At 35.8% G+C, this 20,454-nt stretch overlaps 2 protein-coding genes across 7 annotated transcripts in view; both read right to left on the bottom strand.

Moving 5' to 3' along the window:
- Positions 1 to 20,454, bottom strand: part of GOLPH3L (golgi phosphoprotein 3 like) — a 61,438-nt gene that overhangs the window by 38,952 nt on the left and 2,032 nt on the right. The window contains exon 2 of the mRNA XM_040461219.1: positions 19,871 to 19,872. The gene's annotated coding sequence lies outside the window, so the exon portion shown is untranslated. The remainder of the gene's footprint in view (positions 1 to 19,870; positions 19,873 to 20,454) is intronic.
- Positions 657 to 20,414, bottom strand: HORMAD1 (HORMA domain containing 1). Of its 6 annotated transcripts, none has more exons than XM_040461205.1 (15): positions 20,317 to 20,414; positions 19,535 to 19,597; positions 18,695 to 18,839; positions 16,805 to 16,868; positions 15,757 to 15,793; positions 13,049 to 13,069; positions 12,749 to 12,775; positions 11,162 to 11,229; positions 10,506 to 10,657; positions 9,031 to 9,290; positions 7,137 to 7,203; positions 6,979 to 7,055; positions 6,175 to 6,258; positions 2,865 to 2,936; positions 657 to 1,311 (listed from the first exon to the last, which is right to left on the bottom strand). In XM_040461205.1, exons 2-15 carry the CDS (start codon positions 19,565 to 19,567, stop codon positions 1,231 to 1,233), a joined length of 1,188 nt encoding a protein of 395 aa, XP_040317139.1. In that variant the 5' UTR covers positions 19,568 to 19,597; positions 20,317 to 20,414; the 3' UTR covers positions 657 to 1,230. The 6 variants fall into 6 exon arrangements, with proteins under 6 accessions (XP_040317139.1, XP_040317143.1, XP_040317140.1 ...); XM_040461209.1 differs by having other exon boundaries at positions 19,535 to 19,659; positions 20,317 to 20,352; XM_040461206.1 differs by lacking the exon at positions 20,317 to 20,414 and adding an exon at positions 20,172 to 20,266.

The following is a 20,454-nucleotide window of genomic DNA, read 5'->3' as shown; positions in this document are numbered from 1 at the left end:
AAGTAACCTTGGTAGAAGAGAGGAAAGGGAGCTGAGATCCCCACCCCCATTAAATCGTCCAATCAAAGCGTTCAGTGAGCTAGCACCAGCTGCCAATCAACAAAGGTTTTTGTTGGTCAACCTCTGTAGCAGGTGTGTTAACTGTAGCAGTGTATTCTAGGACAATTCGGTGAGATGTGTTGGGATCCAAAAAAGCTAAGAATAAATAAACATTTTAAAATTGGTTGTTTTCGACAATTACCTTGTCCCTAACTTTCCTGTTCCAGAAAAACCTGACCTGGGTCAGTTTGTGTAGGTTTATGTGGTTTACATTAAACAGGAATAGGTACATTTCTACCATAGCATACACCCCTACCTTCTCTATCAGCGCTTGTTACTGGCAAACCCATGGGTAATGTATGTTTTATAATACGGCTGCTGAAAACTGCAAGAAGCAAACAGACCAAGTTTTAAGTCTTCCTTTTCTAAGGCAAAGGAAACGGTCAAAGCTGAAACCAGGTCCCAGGTTTCTCACTAAAAGCACAGTATCTTTCATACAACCACTTAAAGATTCTGGGAAGTGTGCTCAACTCTTGCAAAGTATCATCTACCAAAATGATCACAGAATTAGTGCCTAAACATCTTCTGCTAAATAAAAATTAGAAGCCATGAAAGAGTCTAGATGCTGAACAATATTTTATTTATGCTGCCAAAAATGCCAGACCTTAAAAATCAGTCCTCATTTTTGTCTTCAAGTACAAAAATGTTAAAAAGATAACCAATTTTTAATGGTATGTTATATATTACCATGTTAATACACTCTATTCAGTACTCAAAGTACTGAAAAATACGGTTTTAATGACAGTGACAGACAGTTAAGTGGTATAGTTTTAACGTAAGTAAAAAGTAAATTCCTACCAAATTTTAAGAACAAAATAAATGTTGTTTTTAAAATTGACTTAAAAGTTAATATACGTTTAAAGGCAGTATCCATCAAAATGGAAGATAGATCAATATTGAACAGATAATGAACAAAATCAATTATGACATTGGTACTTTTGATTTTACACAAAAGTTCTCTTGGATTGTCTCAGATAATATGATAGTCACCTAAAAATTCATTTTAGTGTACTAACTGCTTAAGACTATATATAATTTTTCACAGGTAGGGCAAATACACATTAAAATAGTAATACAGTGTCCTTTAGTTTAAATGTTGAGAACTTTGCAAACATGCAGAAGAATTAATTTTCATATATGTTCCTTTGGTTCACTAAACTTTCTTCTTTTTGGCACTGACTCTTGACTAGAAGTATCAAAGTGATGAAGGACCTGTCAAAAGAAAACAAGGATACTTTCCAGTTTACATGTTTTTAATTTTAAATTTTTTCACATCTGTGAAGTTTGTTTGTTCCTTCCTTGCCTTCTTTCTTTTTAAAAGTATACGTAGTGTAACTATTTCCTACTAAGATAGTATATCTGAGTTGTTTAAAAGTAGGGTAAAGTTGGGGCACCTGGCTGGCTCAGACCAAGGAGCATGCTGCTCTTGATCTTGGGGTTGTGAGTTCGAGCCCCGCACTGGGTGTAAAGATTTCTTAAACATAAATAAATAAACAAACAAACAAATAAATAAATAAAGTAGGGTAAATTTTATTACTGATATATTTATATCTTCTGATGGCTGCTGAAAGTACACACTTGTAAAATGTAAGGTCTTCATTAGGGCTGTTGGAGAAATCAGAAAGATCTAACATTATGTCTTCAAAATATTTTGGAGGGATAAGAGGGAAAAAGATTTAATGAGCTGCAGAGAGAGAAACATTCTACCTTGGCACCATGTAAGGTTTAAATCATGTTTTCTTTTTTTGTATTCCTGGTACTTAGCAGTGCCTGATAGCTATTAGACATTCAATGTATAATCTTGAATGAATAGGAGGACAAATTAGGGAAATTCCTGAAAGTATTCCCTGAGTTACTCAACTTTGATTTTTCTGGAAAACAACAACAACAACAACAAAACCCCACCTCACTAATGATACAAATTGAATGATTTTGAAAAAAAATCAAGGCTTAATACATTGGGAAAAGTCAAACAACTTAATATATTAATGAAGTATCAGGTTATTTCATTCCCTTCTTAAGATACGTAAATTAAAAATACTATTAACTATATTTTTGAGATTACCCCTTTAAAGCAGTCTTATGTATTCAGTTGTCTAATTTTAACCTACTAATAATACTAAAAGTTATAGCTGAAAATACAAATATTTATCTCAGAAATGGCAAACATATGATCTGACTTGGTACACAATAAGGTCCCAAATATGAAACAACTGTTAAAAAATTTAGGTCAGAAAAAATTTTCTTTCCCCTAAGGTACTGAGGGGAGATGCTATATTTTTAGGGAACAAGTTGATTTGGTAACTTATCTTATTTCTACTTCATTTTTGATCTCTAGGAAGCTCAGATCAAATTTCTGGCCCAATTTTAGCTCTACATAAATAAAATGGTTAGCTCTACATAAATAAAATGGCCTAAATATTCTTATATTTTCTCATTCTACCATATTTATTCATATTTAATTTTCTCATTCTATTCATATTTTTCTGGACACACTGATTTTTATTTTATAGATTCCTCCAACTATTTCAAATCATTGATGAAATCAGTATATATTTACATGGAAAAAATTAATAAACAACCGTAGCACACCTTATTTAAAATCACCTCATTTTTTAGAACCAATTTATACACAAGATTTGGATATCAGTTCTCTGAGGTAATATCCAGGAATATTATCATATTTAGCATTTAAAGTTTAATCTATAGTAATGATAGTTTGATACTTGCCATTTTTTTCAATTTGTATATTATCATAAACTTACTGTTTTCCCAGATTTGAGTTGATTTCTCTTCCGATTTTCCTTAGAAGATTTTACTGGCTGATTTCCATTAGCCTCCACAAAGACAGAATAATCATCAATTGGTTATTTCTCAAAGAATAACCAACACTTGAAAAACAAGAGGCAACTAACTATATGCAGTTTTTAAAAAAAGCTTTCCTGAGATATAACTGAGATATAATTCAGATAACATACAGTTCATCTATTTTAAAAAGCATACAGTTCAATAATTTTAATTATATTCAGAGTTGTGCAACCATCATTGCAGTCAATTTTAGAATACTTCATCACTCCAAAAAGAAACGCTGAGGTTTGTTTGTTCCCTCCTTCCTTCTCTTCTTTCTTTTTAAAATTATACATAGTGTACCTATTTCCAACTAAGATAGGATACCTGGTTTCTTTAAATGTAGAGTATACTAATCACTTCCCTATTCCCCCTTTCTCCCACTAGCTCTGAGACATTCTATTCTGTCTCTATAGAAATTCCTACTCTGGACTTTCATATGAGTAGAATCAAATAATATGTGGACTTTTATCACTGGTTTCTTTCATTTAGCATGTTTTCAAGGTTTATTCAGGTTGAAGCATATATGGGTACTTCATTCCTTTTTATGGCTGAATAATATTCCATTGTATGGATATACTACATTTTATTTATCCATTTTGTCTATTGATAGATAGTTTTTTTACACCTTTGGCTATTGTAAATAATGCTATCTATGCAGTTTTTATTTTATTTTTATTTGAGAGAGAGAAAGAGAAAGTGTGTGAGCCAGGGAGAGGGACGGGGGAGAGACCGAATCCTAAGCAGACTCCAGTGCTCAGTATGGAGCCCGATGCAGGGCTCTGTCTCGTGACCCTGGGATCACAACCCAAGCCAAAATCAAGAGTCAACGCTTGGGGCACCTGGGTGGCTCAGTCAGTTAAGCATCTGACTTTGGCTCAGGTCATGATCTCACGTTTTGTGGGTTTGAGCCCAGAGCCTGGAGCCTGCTTCGGATTCTGTGTCTCCCTCTCTCTCTCTCTCTCTCTCTGCCCCTTCCCCTCTCGTGCTCTGTCTCTCAAAAATAAATAAACGTTAAAAAAAAAAAAAAGTCGATGCTCAACTGACTGAGCCACCCAGGTGCCCCTATCTATGCAGTTTTTAAAATGAATATTGGACGATGACAAATTGTTAGCTGTCATATTACTATTCTCTAAAAGGACGTGCTTTTCTTTTCTTTTTTTAATTTTTTTTTCAACGTTTTTATTTATTTATGGGACAGACAGAGACAGAGCATGAACGGGGGAGGGGCAGAGAGAGAGGGAGACGCAGAATCGGAAACAGGCTCCAGGCTCCGAGCCATCAGCCCAGAGCCCGACGCGGGGCTCGAACTCACGGACCGTGAGATCGTGACCTGGCTGAAGTCGGACGCTTAACCGACTGCGCCACCCAGGCGCCCCTTCTTTTCTTTTTTTAAACTTTTTTAACGTTTATTCATTTTTGAGAGCATGAGTGGGGGAGGGGCAGAGACAGAGGGAGATACAGAATCCGAAGCAGGCTCCAGGCTCTGAGCTGTCAGCACAGAGCCCAACGTGGGGCTTGAACTCACAAACCAGGAGATCATGATCTGAGCTGAAGTTGGATGCCCAAACGACTGAGCCACCCAGGCGCCCCAGACATGCATATTTTCTGATGTGGGAAGTGTACTTTTCCATATAGCTTCCTTAATTTATATACAATTAAATATTTTCATTTCTTGCCCTTTTCTAGTAATAATGCAGTCATGATTCTCAAAAGCAGCAATACTTTGGCAGAGAGTTCATATACAAAAACATGAGCAATTTTATTTCTTCTTATTTTATTTTTTAAAATATTTATTTTTGAAAAAGAGAGAGAGAGAGAGACAGAGCATGAAGGGGGGTAGGGGCAGAGAGAGAGAGAGAGAGAGAGAGAGAGAGAGACAGAATCTGAAGTAGGCTCTAGGCTCTGAGCTGTCAGCACAGAGCCTGATGCAGGGTCTGAACTCATGAACTGCAGGATCATGACCTGAGCCGAAGTTGTTTAACTGACTAAGCCACCCAGGCGCCCCAACATGGGCAATTTTAGAAGTGAATTTATGCTCCTAAAGTGTCTTAATGTCACATTACAAGGAAATCCTGCCTAATAATTTTTTTTTTAACTCTTACTTTTTTCCCTATATCCTAGTAAAGGATACTCATCTTAAGTAGAAGCTGCTTAGAAGACCATTTTGCTGCTAGGGGTACTAACTTTTGAAACTTTCTATCTTTTGCTTTCATCAGCATATTAGTTTGCATGCTGCCTTCTGCCAGTTTTAACTTCCTACTGAGAATATGGAAAAGGGGGCACCTAGCTGGCTCAGTTGGAAGAGCACGTGATTCTTGATCTTGGGGTCATGAGTTTGAGCCCTGAGTTGGAGAAAGAGATTACTAAAAAAATAAAATAAAAACTTAAAAAAAAAAAGAATGTAGAAAAAAGAACACCTAAAAATGGCATTATAATCAATGGTGTGCTGGTAAATGTTTAACAACCAGTTCTCTAGGAGTAACGAATCCTGAGTTGAGGCCTTTGCAGATTTCCATGCTGTGGATATTCTCATCATCTCCACTTTTAAGCTATCAACATGATGTCACTGAATGAGGAGTTGGGAAGAAATGCCAATATACTGTTAGGGTGTGCTATTTGTTTCCTGAGTTTGGATATAATATTTTATAGAATGGTTTTTCTTCATACCTGAACATCTGAGTAACTTAAAGGTTTAAAATAAAATATAAATCTCCATTTAATAAAAATAGAAAACTAAAGTAAAGCAGTGGGTTTTCCCTTAAAAACATGAGATTCATTTTATGCAAAATACGTACAAAACATTAATTTTTATGTCTCATTAACAAGACAATCCATTTACAAGATAGAACATGAGAATATTTTGGCATTCTAGGAAATCTCCTTGGGAGACTGGATGATAGTGTCATTTCTCAAAGCCTTTCCTGAATTCTCCTCTTTCATGCACCTTCAATCAAAGTAACCATTCTTTCCTTTGTGCCTCCATGTAGCCTACTCAGACTGCTACTGTGGCCCTATATCACTGCTCCAGTTACTAAACTTTTAGCTAAGAGAAGGAACAATGTGTTATTCATATTATATCTCCAACACCTAGTAAAAGTACCTGACACATAATAGGCGCTTACTAAATATTGGTCCAATAAAGAAAGGATTAAGAAGCAAAATAAACTCACACGTGGGGAAAAATTACAAGGTTAAAATGGAAAACAAATCTAAAGAGACACTTACCATTTTATTCTGAAAGATTTTTCCACTTCTTGTTTTGCTTTCAGATACATCAAGTTCAGATGTTTTACTGACTAACTGTTCAAACTAGAAAAGAAAATAATTACACAAAATCATATAACATAATAAAAACTTTCCATAACATAATACTAGGCTCTAAAATTCAGTAACATAAAATCTAGGGTATTATCTTAATGAAAACCGATAATTTTGAATGGTTCTTACTGTCACAAAAAATGTAAAGGTAAAAATAATGAAACTGACCCTGTATACAGTCGATCATTCACTGAACTGAAAAAGTCCCAAATGATCATTGGGCACTACACTACTCTTCCAGAAGATAAGAACTTTAGCTCACCCTCATTGGAGAAAGGAGATGTGCAGAGGAAGGTGGACAATACTCAGTCCCATTATTTTCAAGTTCTTTTTATCTAAATGTTATATCAAGATTTTACTGTCTACAGAAAACAAAATTAAACACGTCTTTTCAAGGCAATAAAAATGTATTATATACTCCATTTGTAAGCACAAAAGGTGGTAGAATAATTGCTTAAGATTCTCTCTAGCTGAAATTCTGAGATTTTATGAACAATATTTAGGTTTACTACTAAATAAATCCACAAAAATTCAAAACTTTGCAATATATACTTTTCAAGTTTTGTTAAAAAGCATTCTTGAGACCTAATTTTATCCTAAAAGACCTTGAATATAATAACAAAACCTGAAAAATAACTAGATAACTATATAAGCAAGTCTTTTGGGGTAAAAAAAGCAAGTTAAAAGTGAGATGAATTATCAAATTTATACCTGACAATGAGAAATTGAAAGATCTGGACTTTCTTTAGATCTCATAATTTCATCTTCCTCACAAACTAAACTTGGTTCTGTTTAAAAAAAAAAAAAAGTTAAAATGGTATGAAATAGAACTGGAAGTGAATCAATCTACATTTTCATTAACTTCTTACCTCCAAGTTCAGAAGATCCAGGGTTTTTTTTCTGCTCTTCCATTTTAGTTTCAATGTCAAAATCATCCTACATAATTACATGAATAAAAAAAATGGACACATTTTGAAAAGAAATTAAAACAACTGGGCAAAGTATTTATGAACAAATTTGTTTTATGAAGGTTAAATATAACATAACAGTATAACTACCTTATGTTTGCTAGAAATAAAGTCCTATAATTACTATAACAAGGTACAACATTTATCCAAAGTAAAAACTACTACTCTTTTTGGCAGGGTTGCTTTAAGAACAAATATACAACTTTCTCAAAAATACATAATGGCTCTAAGAATCCTTAGTTCTTACTATTATTGGAGGGCACTGCGTTAGACATGTTTACACAAGCATCATTGCTGTATCTCTGGAATTTCTTTTTTTAAATTTTTTTAACGTTTATTCATTTTTGAAAGACAGAGACAGAGCATGAGCGGGGAAGGGGCAGAGAGAAAGGGAGACACAGAACCCGAAGCAGGCTCCAGGCTCTGAGCTGTCAGCACAGAGCCCAACGTGGGGTTCGAACTCACGAACTGCGAGATCATGACCTGAGACGAAGTCGGCCGCTCAACTAACTGAGCCACCGAGGCGCCCATATCTCTGGAATTTCTATACATATGTTAGCACACACTGAATATGCCCCAATCCTCTTCAGGAAGTTAGTGAAGAATAGATCAGTCATGGTACGGTAGAAATAGCAACAAGTTTAATGTCTACTTTATAATTATACATTTTTTTGTGACATATGTCAAAGAGCTTTAAATATTTTAAAGAATGCTACATAAATCCCAGAATTATTTGTTTATAAAGCAAGACTGGGATTTAGGTTTTGAGAAGACTTTTTCTTTGACTAAACTGTTTGAAAATTGAATTTTCTATTTGTAAGGATGTGGCAGAGCCTAAATCAGAAAAGTCAGTCTCTATATATAAGTACTAAGATCATAATTTAGAATTAAATGAGATAAGACAAAACAACAAAGATTACATTAAATAACAACCATGTTAATGTGGAAGATTTTCTGGGAGTAAGGTAACAATAAAAAAAGGCCTTTTTTATATTTCTATTTATACTTCTTATACTTCTAGCATACTTCTATTCAAAACTGAGAATGTACACAGTAAACCTAAGTCTGGTAGGCACTGGAGGATTACAAAGATGAATGACACTTTTCCTGCCTTCTAGGAACTTCCAGCCTGCTTTAGGACAGTGATTTTGCAGGCCCCAAATGAATTCAAGCACAGGTTTAAATGAGCATCTAGTAAGGGTGTTGTAGGAAGGATTCCAACATTAGTTGGGGGATTGGAGTATTTCAGTGGTTTGCAAATTATGCTCCAGACCAAGGGGTTTCCTCAGAGTACACTATGAGGGTAGTTGAAGTGGTGAGTGGCTGGGCCTCCAGGACTTCATTCAGAATAGTTGTTTCTTTTAAACATTTTTTTTTTAATGTTTATTTATTTTTGAAGGAGAGGGAGACAGAACATGAGCCGGGAAGGGGCAGAGAGAGGGAGACACAGAATCTGAAGCAGGCTCCAGGCTCTGAGCTGTCAGCTGCAGAGCCCAATGCGGGGCTCGAACTCATGAGCTGTGAGATCACGATCTGAGCAGAAGTTGGACACTTAACCGACTGAACCACCCAGGAGTCCCAGAATAGCTGTGCTTTAAATTTCTGAGAATAATGTTTGCACCAAGATAAAGAGTTTTAAAATGAAAAGCCTATACCTTTCTTACGGTCCAGATCAACCTTGAGTTTATGATTATAATACAATATTTATACAAATATTAATGAGAACTATTAGTCTTTAGAATTGAGTCAAACATTTGTTACTATGGTACTTTATAACTCTTTAAAATGTACTGACACTTATATAATGCTCCTGTTCATCTTCTCGATCATCTTTGTCCCTGAGAATTTTCTGAAGTGGTGTTTTTAATTGTTTTGGTGATAAAATAGCTGAATCAATATTTTCCATTCGTTCTTTTTCAGTAGTCACTTTTACTTTGAAGGTGTGAAAAGGTGTTGGAACTTCTCCCACATTTAAGTACATAGGCTCCCCTTCAAATATCACTCCTTCACAATCACCATCCTTAAAACCGGGAGGCTGGTAATCTGGGGGTGTAACTGCAAAAAGTATAAACTATGAAGTTTATGAAACTGAAGAGAACATAATATAATAATAATAACATACAAAGATTGAAAACATTTCAAATAGTATAGAAAGGCAACCTTTTTTCTTCTTCACTTGACTGGCTGTATGACTTTGAATAAATTATTTATCATCCCTGATTTGGTTTTCTCACCTATGAAATGCGGAAAATAATAGTATCTACCCCATAGGGTAATTGTGGGTATTAGATGAACTAAAGTATATAAACTACTCAGACTAAAACTGGCACATTCTAAGTATTCAATAAATGTTAGTTGTTATTACTATTGTTGCTTTATGTTCTTCTAGAAGATATTATGCATGTAAAATATATATGTCATATATGTATATATCCTTAACAAAACACAAATAAGATCATACTGTTCTATGCCTAGATGTTTTTAACCTTTCTTTTTAATCCATTTGTATTATTTCTTGGATAAATTAACTTAATCAGCACATTTTTTTTTTAAGCTTATTATTTATTTTGAGAGAGACAGCATGAGTGGGGAAGGGGCAGAGAGGCAGAGACAGAATCCCAAGCAGGCTCCAAGCTGTCAGCCCAGAACTCAGTGCAGGGCTTGAATTCACAAAACCACAAGATCATGACCTGGCCCAAAAGCAAGAGTCAGATGCTTGGCTGACTGAGCCACCCAGGTGCCCTAGCACATTCTCTATAATAGCTTGCATGGCATCCTTATAAACATATAACCTTGCATGTTTGTGTTAAATATATTCCCAAGACACTTTTCTAGGTATAGAATTTCTGGATTAAAGAGAATGTGCATCTAAAATTCTGATACTGCCAAAATGTCCTCTAAAACTCTTGCACCTACATACATTCCCTTGAGAATTTATAAAAGTGCCTACTTTTCCCTCACACCCTTGCCAAGAAATGGTTTACAAGTTTTACTGCTCTGGTAAGTGAAAAGTAGCATCTCACTGTTTTATTTCTTTAATTATGAGTGAGGTTGTACCTCATATGGGTATGTTCATATCGCTGGAGAAGCTTATATACATTTGAAAGTCTATTTTTTCTAATCTTTCTTTTTCAAATACTTACATTAAATGAATATTTTATAATTTCAAAAAATATATTACAATTTAGGTCTTAAAATCAGTTAGGATGGAAACCAACTGTTTCAATACTAAAACATACAGGTAACAAGAGGATGTGTTACAAATAATACCTTCATCGTAGTAAAAAAGTTTCATAGTCAAACAAACATCATTAGGTAAAGGTCCCAGATTTTGCATTAGAATATAAATCTTGCGAATGAGGAGAATACTTGCTTTCTTGGTGTCAGCAGATGACATGTTGGAATCGTTGCTTTGGTTTTTACTACAAGAGAATCACACATGAATTTCTTTTATGACATGTATGGCTTCTAGTAACTTCATATTTTACTATTTGAGATTCTTATTCCTATTATAGCATTAAGTTTTTAAGTTGAAAGTTACCATAAATGTGTTTTAATGTCACTATTATGAAAGATTTAATATCATCAATATCATTATTAATAACAGTATAAACTAATAATTTTATTTAATATGCATCTTATATAAGATGTTTAAAGGAAACAAGTGATGGATTTTGATTACATTTCTAATCACTCAAGCATACAACAGCTTTCCTACCCTTTGGCTCTGTTTCACAATTAAAATAAGCCACAGAATTTGGGCTTGCAGCTACTCAAAGGATGTTTTTACAGTCACTCCTGGATGGTTAAATTGGGGGTGTTTGAGACATTTCAGAAGTACTTCAGTACTTCTGAAGTTTAGCAATATAGTATTAATATGAATAAGTGGTAATCCATAATACAAAAAGAAAACTATAAAACCATACCTTATGAAGTCCATGACTGGTCCATTATTACTGTACTTGAACTTAAATTGGTAACATTCTGAAATTGTCTTAAATAGAAAACATTGCAGTTATGTATCTGATTTACAGTACTGGCAGCCAAGTAGCTATATACAGCTTTTCTATGACTCTTCATGCTGATTTAGTAATTTTTCTGCCATGTTAACCCTTATTGGTCCACTGAAATCTTCAAATCCTAATAATTCCCTTGGTTTGGGATTTGGTGCTTCAGTCTTGGAGAGATGGTCATTCCCCTACTAATTGCAATGGGTATCATATATATCAGAAAGGAACTCCTTAGCAGATAGGTGAGAGGGGCAGCATTATCTCTAATTCTAGCAGAATGGCTCAAGCACAGGGCTTAAATCCTTGCTATACTGTGACTAAGAGCAAGTCATTTAAACCTAAGTTTCAGTTTCCCCAACTAATAAAAGGGGTTGAAAATAGTACCTATCTCATTGGTGGTTATGAATATTTGACAAACAGGATAATTTATACAGAGCACTTAATAAACTGCCTGGCATGCCAACATTCAATAAATATTAGTGAATCAACAAAGTTGCTCTTTTACTGAAAGTAAAAAATGTTCAACTATATAAAACATCTGAAACTAAATGAATATTTTCTGAGCAGTTAGTTTCCGAACAATCAACTAATTCACAACATTTGCTTACGTGATTTTTGTCACCATGGACATATATTAAGCATTAACTGCAGGCATGAGTATCAAAGAAAAGACACTGCCAGCCCTGTCGAAGCTTTTTTTTTTTTTTTTTTAATTGCTTTCTTTGTATTTCAGTGCTCACATAGGAATGGGGATTAGCTCTTTCTTTTTAAAAACAGCTGCTTCTCCATGACTGAATGGAACACTATAACAGCTACTGTGCAATGGTTAAGCACCAAGGTCATGAACTGGACTTCTTAGGTCCAAATTCTTGTTCTGCCACTGTGACCTCTGGCAAGAAACCTTGTATCTAGGTTTCCTTATCTAGAGTGGAGATGATAATGGTAGTTACCCCATGAAGGTTATGATGAATAAATGAGATAATGCATATAAAGCTTCAAGGAACAGAGCCTAATAATAGTAGGCACTCAACAGATCTTTCCCCTTTGTTTCTTGTTTGGTTTTCCCTGTCATTTCTTGTAATACCTTCTTTAATTGTCAGATGAACAGGTGGATGTGACTGAATTGGGATGAATATTCAAAGTGCAAGTGTTAAGTATCTTATTTTTGTCAAACTCAACCTCTTTCAAAATTCCATAAAAAGAATATTATATTGAAGCAGAAATCAGGAGTTTTAGGTTATTTTTATTGGTTTTTGGCTTAGTGGCCAAGGGTCAGTCACACAGTCTCTTTGGTAGTAGGTGTATTAATCTGTTTAAAGATAACAATACAAGCCTTGTCTTACCTCAAAAGGCCCTTACGAGGTTCAAATGGCTCAAATGTGAAAACATATGTGAAAGTGTATTGATTAAAGCACAAGTAAAAGCATAGGATATTATTATAATTTTATGTTATTTTTAGATTTTAAAGATATTATGTTTCTTTACTAACCTAAGTACACCTACCTGAGGGTCTTCTGGATTGGTGTATACCTATTTAAAAATAATTTACAATTGAGTTATTTATATAAGGCTAAGTATTCAAGGAGAACTAAATTGGATATTTAGATGAAACTATTAAATGGATTCAGCAAAACAAAATACAAAATAACCTCCCAAAATATTAATTTGTTACTTTCCCCCCCACTGAATAGATCATTTACTTGAATAAAGTGACATAATCATTTGTTGGTTTTAGTGTTATTTAAATAAGCAAGGCCAAATTTGACGTCTTTAAAAAAGAACATACAATTTAAAAATACTTACAGCTAGAACAACCATCCTTAGCTGAAATATAACAAAGAACAAAAATCTTACTTTTACTCCATAAAATATTTTTTCATGATGGATCATAAGAATTCTTCGCCTTATTTCAACATTTATTCCTAGTAAGAAATAACCTTGCAGAAAATATGATGTATATAAAGCAATACATTATGTATCTTTCTCTAGTCCCCCAAATATCTCTCTTTCTTTTATTTTTGAGAAACCTGTGCACACACAAGCTGGGGGAGGGGCAGAGGGAGAGAGAGAATTTTAAGCAGGTTCCATGCCCAGATCTGAGCCAATGTGGGCCTCAATCTCACAACTGTGATATAGTGACCTGAGCTGAAATCAAGAGTTCAACGCTTAACCGACTGAGCCACCCAGGCACCCCCAAATAGATATTTCTAGTTGACTTACTAAAGGTTGAAATTCATGTCACTGACTTAAGCAAACATGGGTATTTCTGCCAGTTACAAGGAAAATATATATTATGAAATAACACATTAAACCTTACCAATGTTAGAACTAATTTTGAAAAGAGAAAAGTAGAGTTCAGGACTCTGTTAATTTAATAAAGGGAAGAAGCTTTGGAAACCAGAGGAATAGAGAATGATAGGAAATCACCCACTAAAGTAATTGGACAAAAATCTAAGAGTCATCCTTGATTTGGATCTTTTCCTTATACTCCACAACCAATCTATCAACAAGTCGAATCAGTTCTACTGCCAAATATACCCTGAATCTTTTCATTTATTTCCTTCTCTGCCTCTTGGTCTAAGCCACAGTGATTTTTCACCAGTACTGCATTAACGGACTAAGCAACACTCTCCTTGATTCCCATCTTATTCTCCTTCCACAGTATATTGTCTTGAAAGTAGCCACAGTGATTTTTAATTTAAAATGTAAATTAGGGGCGCCTGGGTGGCGCAGTCGGTTAAGCGTCCGACTTCAGCCAGGTCACGATCTCGCGGTCCGGGAGTTCGAGCCCCGCGTCAGGCTCTGGGCTGATGGCTCAGAGCCTGGAGCCTGTTTCCGATTCTGTGTCTCCCTCTCTGCCCCTCGCCCGTTCATGCTCTGTCTCTCTCTGTCCCAAAAATAAATAAACGTTAAAATGTAAATTAAATGATGTTACATTTCTACTCAAAACCTTCAAATGGCACCTAAAATATAATTCAAACCCCTCACCTACATAGTCCTGAAAGCTCTGGCCCTGCCTGTCTCTCCAGGCTCCTCTAAACGACTCCTCCTCCCCCACTGCTCATTGCATTCCATTCACACTCGCTTTCTTTTTGTTCCTTGAACTCTCTAAACTTCCCTCAACTCTTTGTATTTGCTCTTCTGCCAGGAATATTCTCTCCCAAAGTCAATGCCTGGCTGGTTTCTTCTCAGTCAATTCTCAGCTTAAATAGCACCTACTCAGAGAAGCTCCTATCCTATCGAAAGTTACCCCACCTCTCCACATGCAACACACTTTTTCTAAATATTTTATTGGCATTTAGCACAATTGTAAATTATCTGATTTACTTGTTTTATTGACTGTTTTCCCACTATAGAAAGGGCTCTCTTTGTTTCGCTGACCACTGTTAGTTCACCCAGCTCCTACCTGGAGTATGTGTCTAGCACATAGCAGGCACTTAATATTTAATGAGTATTAAATACTTAATGCCTTAATAAAGGAGGTTAGTGACCATGGATAAAACTATATCTTTTTTACATTTTGTTTAGAGATGGACTTCTTTATGTATGTTAATATAAACATAAGTATACAAAAAGGCTTATAATCTACAGTAAACCCTTATTAATCGAAATTTCACCTATTTATGATTTGTGACGATTAAAAAAAATTTTTTTTAACATTTATTTATTTTTGAGACAGAGAGAGACAGAGCATGAACGGAGGAGGGTCAGAGAGAGGGAGACACAGAATCCGAAACAGGCTCCAGGCTCTGAGCTGTCAGCACAGAGCCCGACACGGTGCTTGAACTCACGGACTGCGAGATCGTGACCTGAGCCAAAGTCGGCCGCTCAACCGACTGAGCCACCCAGGCGCCCCTGATTTGTGACAATTTAACCTAGACTACAGAGAAATTTATTTTTGAATTCTTATGAAGAAACAATTTATTAAATTATTAGTATAAACAAAATTGTAGAAGGCATGTGAAACTAATAAACTATTTTAAAAGAGTTTTTTTTAATTTATTAAGTTTTTGTAAGTTAGTAAGTGTTATTATTTTTTTTTTTAATTTTTTTTTTTTACAACGTTTATTTATTTTTGGGACAGAGAGAGACAGAGCATGAATGGGGGAGGGGCAGAGAGAGGGAGACACAGAATCAGAAACAGGCTCCAGGCTCTGAGCCATCAGCCCAGAGCCCGACGCGGGGCTCGAACTCCCGGACCGCGAGATCGTGACCTGGCTGAAGTCGGACGCTTAACCGACTGCGCCACCCAGGCGCCCCAATAAGTGTTATTATTAACACAACCAAGTGTTAACTAAAACTGGTTTGGCAAAATTTGTTAAGCATTAAATCTATCGGCTTTAAATTGAGTTGAATATTAGTCTTTAAAATATTCAAATGTTCAAACTTTTCAGTAATTTGGGCTGGCCTATGCCCAAATTAGTTTAAATTAATGTTCTACTTTGTGGCTATTGCTGTTACATTTATAGAGTATAAGCTGTAGAAAAAAAGACAATGAGATACTGACTTACGTATTTTTTTTGTAAAGCATCATAGCATCCTAGCATCCTAAAAAATAATGAAATATTCATTTTTAGACCGAATGCTTTTCCAGAAAATAATTCTTTTAATAAGTCTCCATATTATCTCATTACTAAATAATACAAAATTTTCTTTTTTTTTTTTTTCAACATTTATTTATTTTTGGGACAGAGAGAGACAGAGCATGAACGGGGGAGGGGCAGAGAGAGAGGGAGACACAGAATTGGAAACAAGCTACAGGCTCTGAGCCATCAGCCCAGAGCCCGACGCGAGGCTCGAACTCACGGAGCGCGAGATCGTGACCTGGCTGAAGTCGGACGCTTAACCGACTGCGCCACCCAGGCGCCCCTAAAATTTTCTTATTAAAGCTCCCTTCTTGGGGCATCTGGCTGGCTCAGTTTGTGGAGCATCCAGCTCTTGATCTCAGGGTTGTGAGTTCAAATCCCACATTTGGCAAGGAGCTTACTTAAAAAAAAAAAAGCTCCCTTTTTTTAAGATTTTATTTTATTTTTTAAGTGTATTTATTCACTGTGTGTGTGTGTGTGTGCGTGTTTGTGTGTGTGTGTGTGAGAGAGAGAGAGAGAGAGAGAGAGGTGAGGAGGGGCAGACAGAGACGGAGAGAGAGAATCCCAACTAGGCCCTGCACTGTCAGCACAGAGCCTGATGGAGAGCTAGAATTCATGAACCGTGAGATCATGAACTGAGTTGAAACCAAGAATCAAACGCCCAACCGACTGAGACACCCGGGCACCCCTAGGATTTTATTTTTTTAAAGTAATCTCTACACCCAATGTATGGCTCAAACTTACAACCCCAAGATCAAAAGTCAAATGCTCTACCTATTGAGCCAGAATTTTAATTTCTTTAAAATTAAAGAAAAAATTTAATGCAAAGATCCAAAGACCTGCAAAAATGGTATCTAGTGTTAAAGGGGGAGTTACTAAAATTGGGTTAAAAAATGAAAGGTATCCAAGGTACAAAAAAAAATGTGATTTAAGAGAAAAATAATTTCATATCATTAGGTAATCTTTTACTTACCACTTCACTAACTGTGTAGATCCTGGACAGTTTTTATCTTCTCTCAGAATTTTCACACAAAGATCTAAACACCAAAATGATATAAATATAGAACTACTCAAGATTAGTAAGCAAGTAGAAATTTTATTTTATTTTATTTTTTTAAGTAGGTTTCAGGCCCACGGCGGAGCCCAACGCAGGTCCTGAACTCATGACCCCGAGATCAAGACTTGAGCTGAGATCAAGAGTCAGATGCTTAACCAACTGAGCCACCCAGGCACCCCAAGCACCTAGAAATTTAAGTGAAATTATTTTCGTCAGCTGTGTATTAGATATATATTATGCAATGGCAATGAACTTCCAGATGATTGGTATTAACATAATTTAAAAGAAGAAAGGTCTTGGGGCGCCTGGGTGGCGCAGTCGGTTAAGCGTCCGACTTCAGCCAGGTCACGATCTCGCGGTCCGTGAGTTCGAGCCCCGCGTCGGGCTCTGGGCTGATGGCTCAGAGTCTGGAGCCTGTTTCCGATTCTGAGTCTCCCTCTCTCTCTGCCCCTCCCCCGTTCATGCTCTGTCTCTCTCTGTCCCAAAAATAAATAAAAAACGTTGAAAAAAAAAAAAAGAAGAAAAGTCTTATGGAAATAAATAATCTTTTTATCCTTATTATAAAATGGCATCAAAATGATTAGGATACATGTGATGGACCAAAAAAATGTAATTTTTAAAAGCTATAGAATACTTAAAAGTTAGATATAATGCTTTCACGCCATCATTATCCAAGAGTTTTAGAGTATTTGCATGGGCCCGTATTCCAATTAAATTCTTGTAAAAGGCCAAGAAGTTAACTGGCTGTGAGAGATAGAGACCTGCAAGGAAGCAACAGGTAATACAATGGTAAGGACTAAGATCTCTGTCTCTGTCTCAGGTTCCTTATCTGAAAAATAGGAGTAATAGCTAACTCACAGGCCTGTAATATGAATTAACAAGCTGTAATACATAACATAGTGCTTAACATATTGCCCACCATATAGTTGGCACACAAAATTAGGTACACACTATGTGCTGGGTAATGAATTATTACTGTAGTATACATAGGCTGTTATTTTTACTTCCCAAAATAACACAAGAACATATACTACTACTATACAAAGCAATAAATAATAGAATGTTTTTTACCTACCAACTTCATCATTAAAGAGTAATGTCAGGTGAAATTAAACTTGAGAAACTAAGGAAAAATTTTAGGATTAAGTGCTTCCAAAGGTATTGAATATACTTTTTAAAAACTACTTAGTCCACATAAAAATGTGTACATGAATATGGCATTATTTATAATGGCCAATAAAGTGTAAACAACTGAAACAAACATTCATCAATGTTTGCTTATCAATATAAACATTCTATATAATAGAATATTAGTCAACAATAAAAGAGAATGAAGGACTGATTCATGTCACCATACGGATGAATCTTGAAAACGTAAGTGAAATAAGCTGGTCACAAAGGACCACATATTATATGATTCCATTTATGGGGAATGTCCAGAATAGGTAAATCCATAGAGACAGAAAGCAGACTGGTGGAATCTGAGGACTGGGGAGGTTGGGGGAAGGGGAGAATGACTAGTGAGTATGGAGTTTCCTTTTGGGGTGATGAAATGTTCTAAAATTGGCTATGGTAGTGGTTGCACACCAATCTGAATATACTAAAAATCATTCAGTTGTGCACTTTAAGTGAGTGAATTGTCAGGTATGTGAATTTCATCTCACTAAAGCTATTATTAAAAAAAGATCTCTAGGCAAAAATTTATACAGTCTTAAAGCAAGCCAAAATAAAAACAACATGTTTAAAGCAGGTTTTAAAATCAACATGAACAAAGTTGAAAGAAACAAAAAATAAACATTACATTACCATCTAGATATCTTGTTCCATAAGCACATTCTGGAAATATTCCTCTCAAATAGGTGATGCAGGATACTGAAACTGCTAGGAGCCTCTTCACTAACACTAAAGACTGCTGCTCTGTTGATATCTTATTGGGAAATACCAATGCACTCTAAATTTCAGGAAAATGAAAACATTTTATTTAGATTTATTAAAAATAACATCCTCCCAAACTTCAGGTAGATCTAACTTTGCGTCAGCATGGTACTTTCCCAAAGAATTTCTAACCATAGTGGTGAACCATGGTACCTTCCCATAGAATTTCTAACCCAGAAAGTCAGGGTGGCTTCTAAGAGGCGAAAGTGATTTCAGGGAAGCAGCCTAAAGGTAAAATGCAAAAAGTGCTTAAAAATCCTCTTAACATCCTCTTGCAGGTTAACAGTCTGTAAGTGCATAATACATGATAGATTGTAGTAACTCTTTAGTTACTAACTAGATTTGACACACATAACCCTGTAACACAAGAACATTGCAAAGATGAGAATTTTATCTTTGTGAGGCATGCACATTCATTTCCTTGGACTAGACTGCTATGAATGATAATTTCATCAAAGCCACAGAATAGCATTCATTAACACCTAGTGTAAATTGGATACGAACCAGTGATTTAATGCAATGCATCAAACATCCAACACAATTCTCCATGGATTCTAAATAGTTTAGCAAATACCTTCCTTTCTTAAAACATGGAGTTTCCTGATCTCATTAAACGCTTCAAACAGTTGGCTCTAACTTTTAAACATAAAAGACTCCAGGAAACAATAAGATTAGCCACATTAAAATATTTTTAAATACAAGAAATCATACCATGGAAGTCCTCTGTAATTGTGCAGTGGCCATCTTCTGGGAAAGTCTTTTCCTTAATTCAACCTTGTGACAGAAACGTGAGCTTTAACTTCAGATCTTTTTTGTGTCGCTAATATTCTAGTTGGCTACATGTAAAGTCAGAAAGAACTTTAAGTGAATAAAAATAAATTTTATGTGATCAATTTCATGTAAATAATGTTTACATAAAGAAATCAATCACAGTATTCGAGTACTGACTACATTGCACGGTTAGGTAGGTATGAAAACGGCCCCTGCCAGACTCTTTAAAATAATCTTAGAAGTTTTTTTTTTTTTTTTACATATATAGTTTCAAACGACTGATTCAAGTCAGGTTCCTTAACTGAACTTCATTCAGCCCAGCTCTGGGTATAAAAACATATTGTCCTACTCTGCGGAACCACCCCAAAAAGCGGAATGGAAAATATTCCAGATCTTTCTTGGCTGATTCTGATTTCTCAATTACAACTGGTATTTTCACGTAAGTTTCATTTGGGGGTTCCAGTTTCCCTTGTCTTAAGCAGACAATTCCACTGGAAGAGGTCCCAGAGGACACGCTTTACTGTCATTGACCCTAAAGAAGCCCGGACTAGACACTGGAGTTAACCTAATCTCGAACCTCTCGTGAAAAAGAAGCAGGCTCACGTTTCCGCCCCGTTTCACCATTAAGACTTTAAGAAGCTTAAAAGTAGTTGTGAAGCGACAGAAAAAGAGCTTGAAACGCAGAAGACACAAACAAACAGGAAAGAAAACAAATACATTACGTAAGGTCTGAGGGGCGCCAGCCACTGGGAAACCTGGCACCGTGCGGCGCGCGCTTTGCCTGACGCGCAGGCGCCTTCCTTCAACGGTCGCCCGCGGAGGCGCTTATAGGGCCGTGTGATCCCCCACCGTCGCTTTCC

Source organism: Herpailurus yagouaroundi, unplaced genomic scaffold (assembly GCF_014898765.1).
Source record: "Herpailurus yagouaroundi ecotype Mexico unplaced genomic scaffold, PumYag 254, whole genome shotgun sequence".
NCBI lineage: Eukaryota > Metazoa > Chordata > Mammalia > Carnivora > Felidae > Herpailurus > Herpailurus yagouaroundi.
This window is presented reverse-complemented; position numbering and strand designations above follow the sequence as displayed.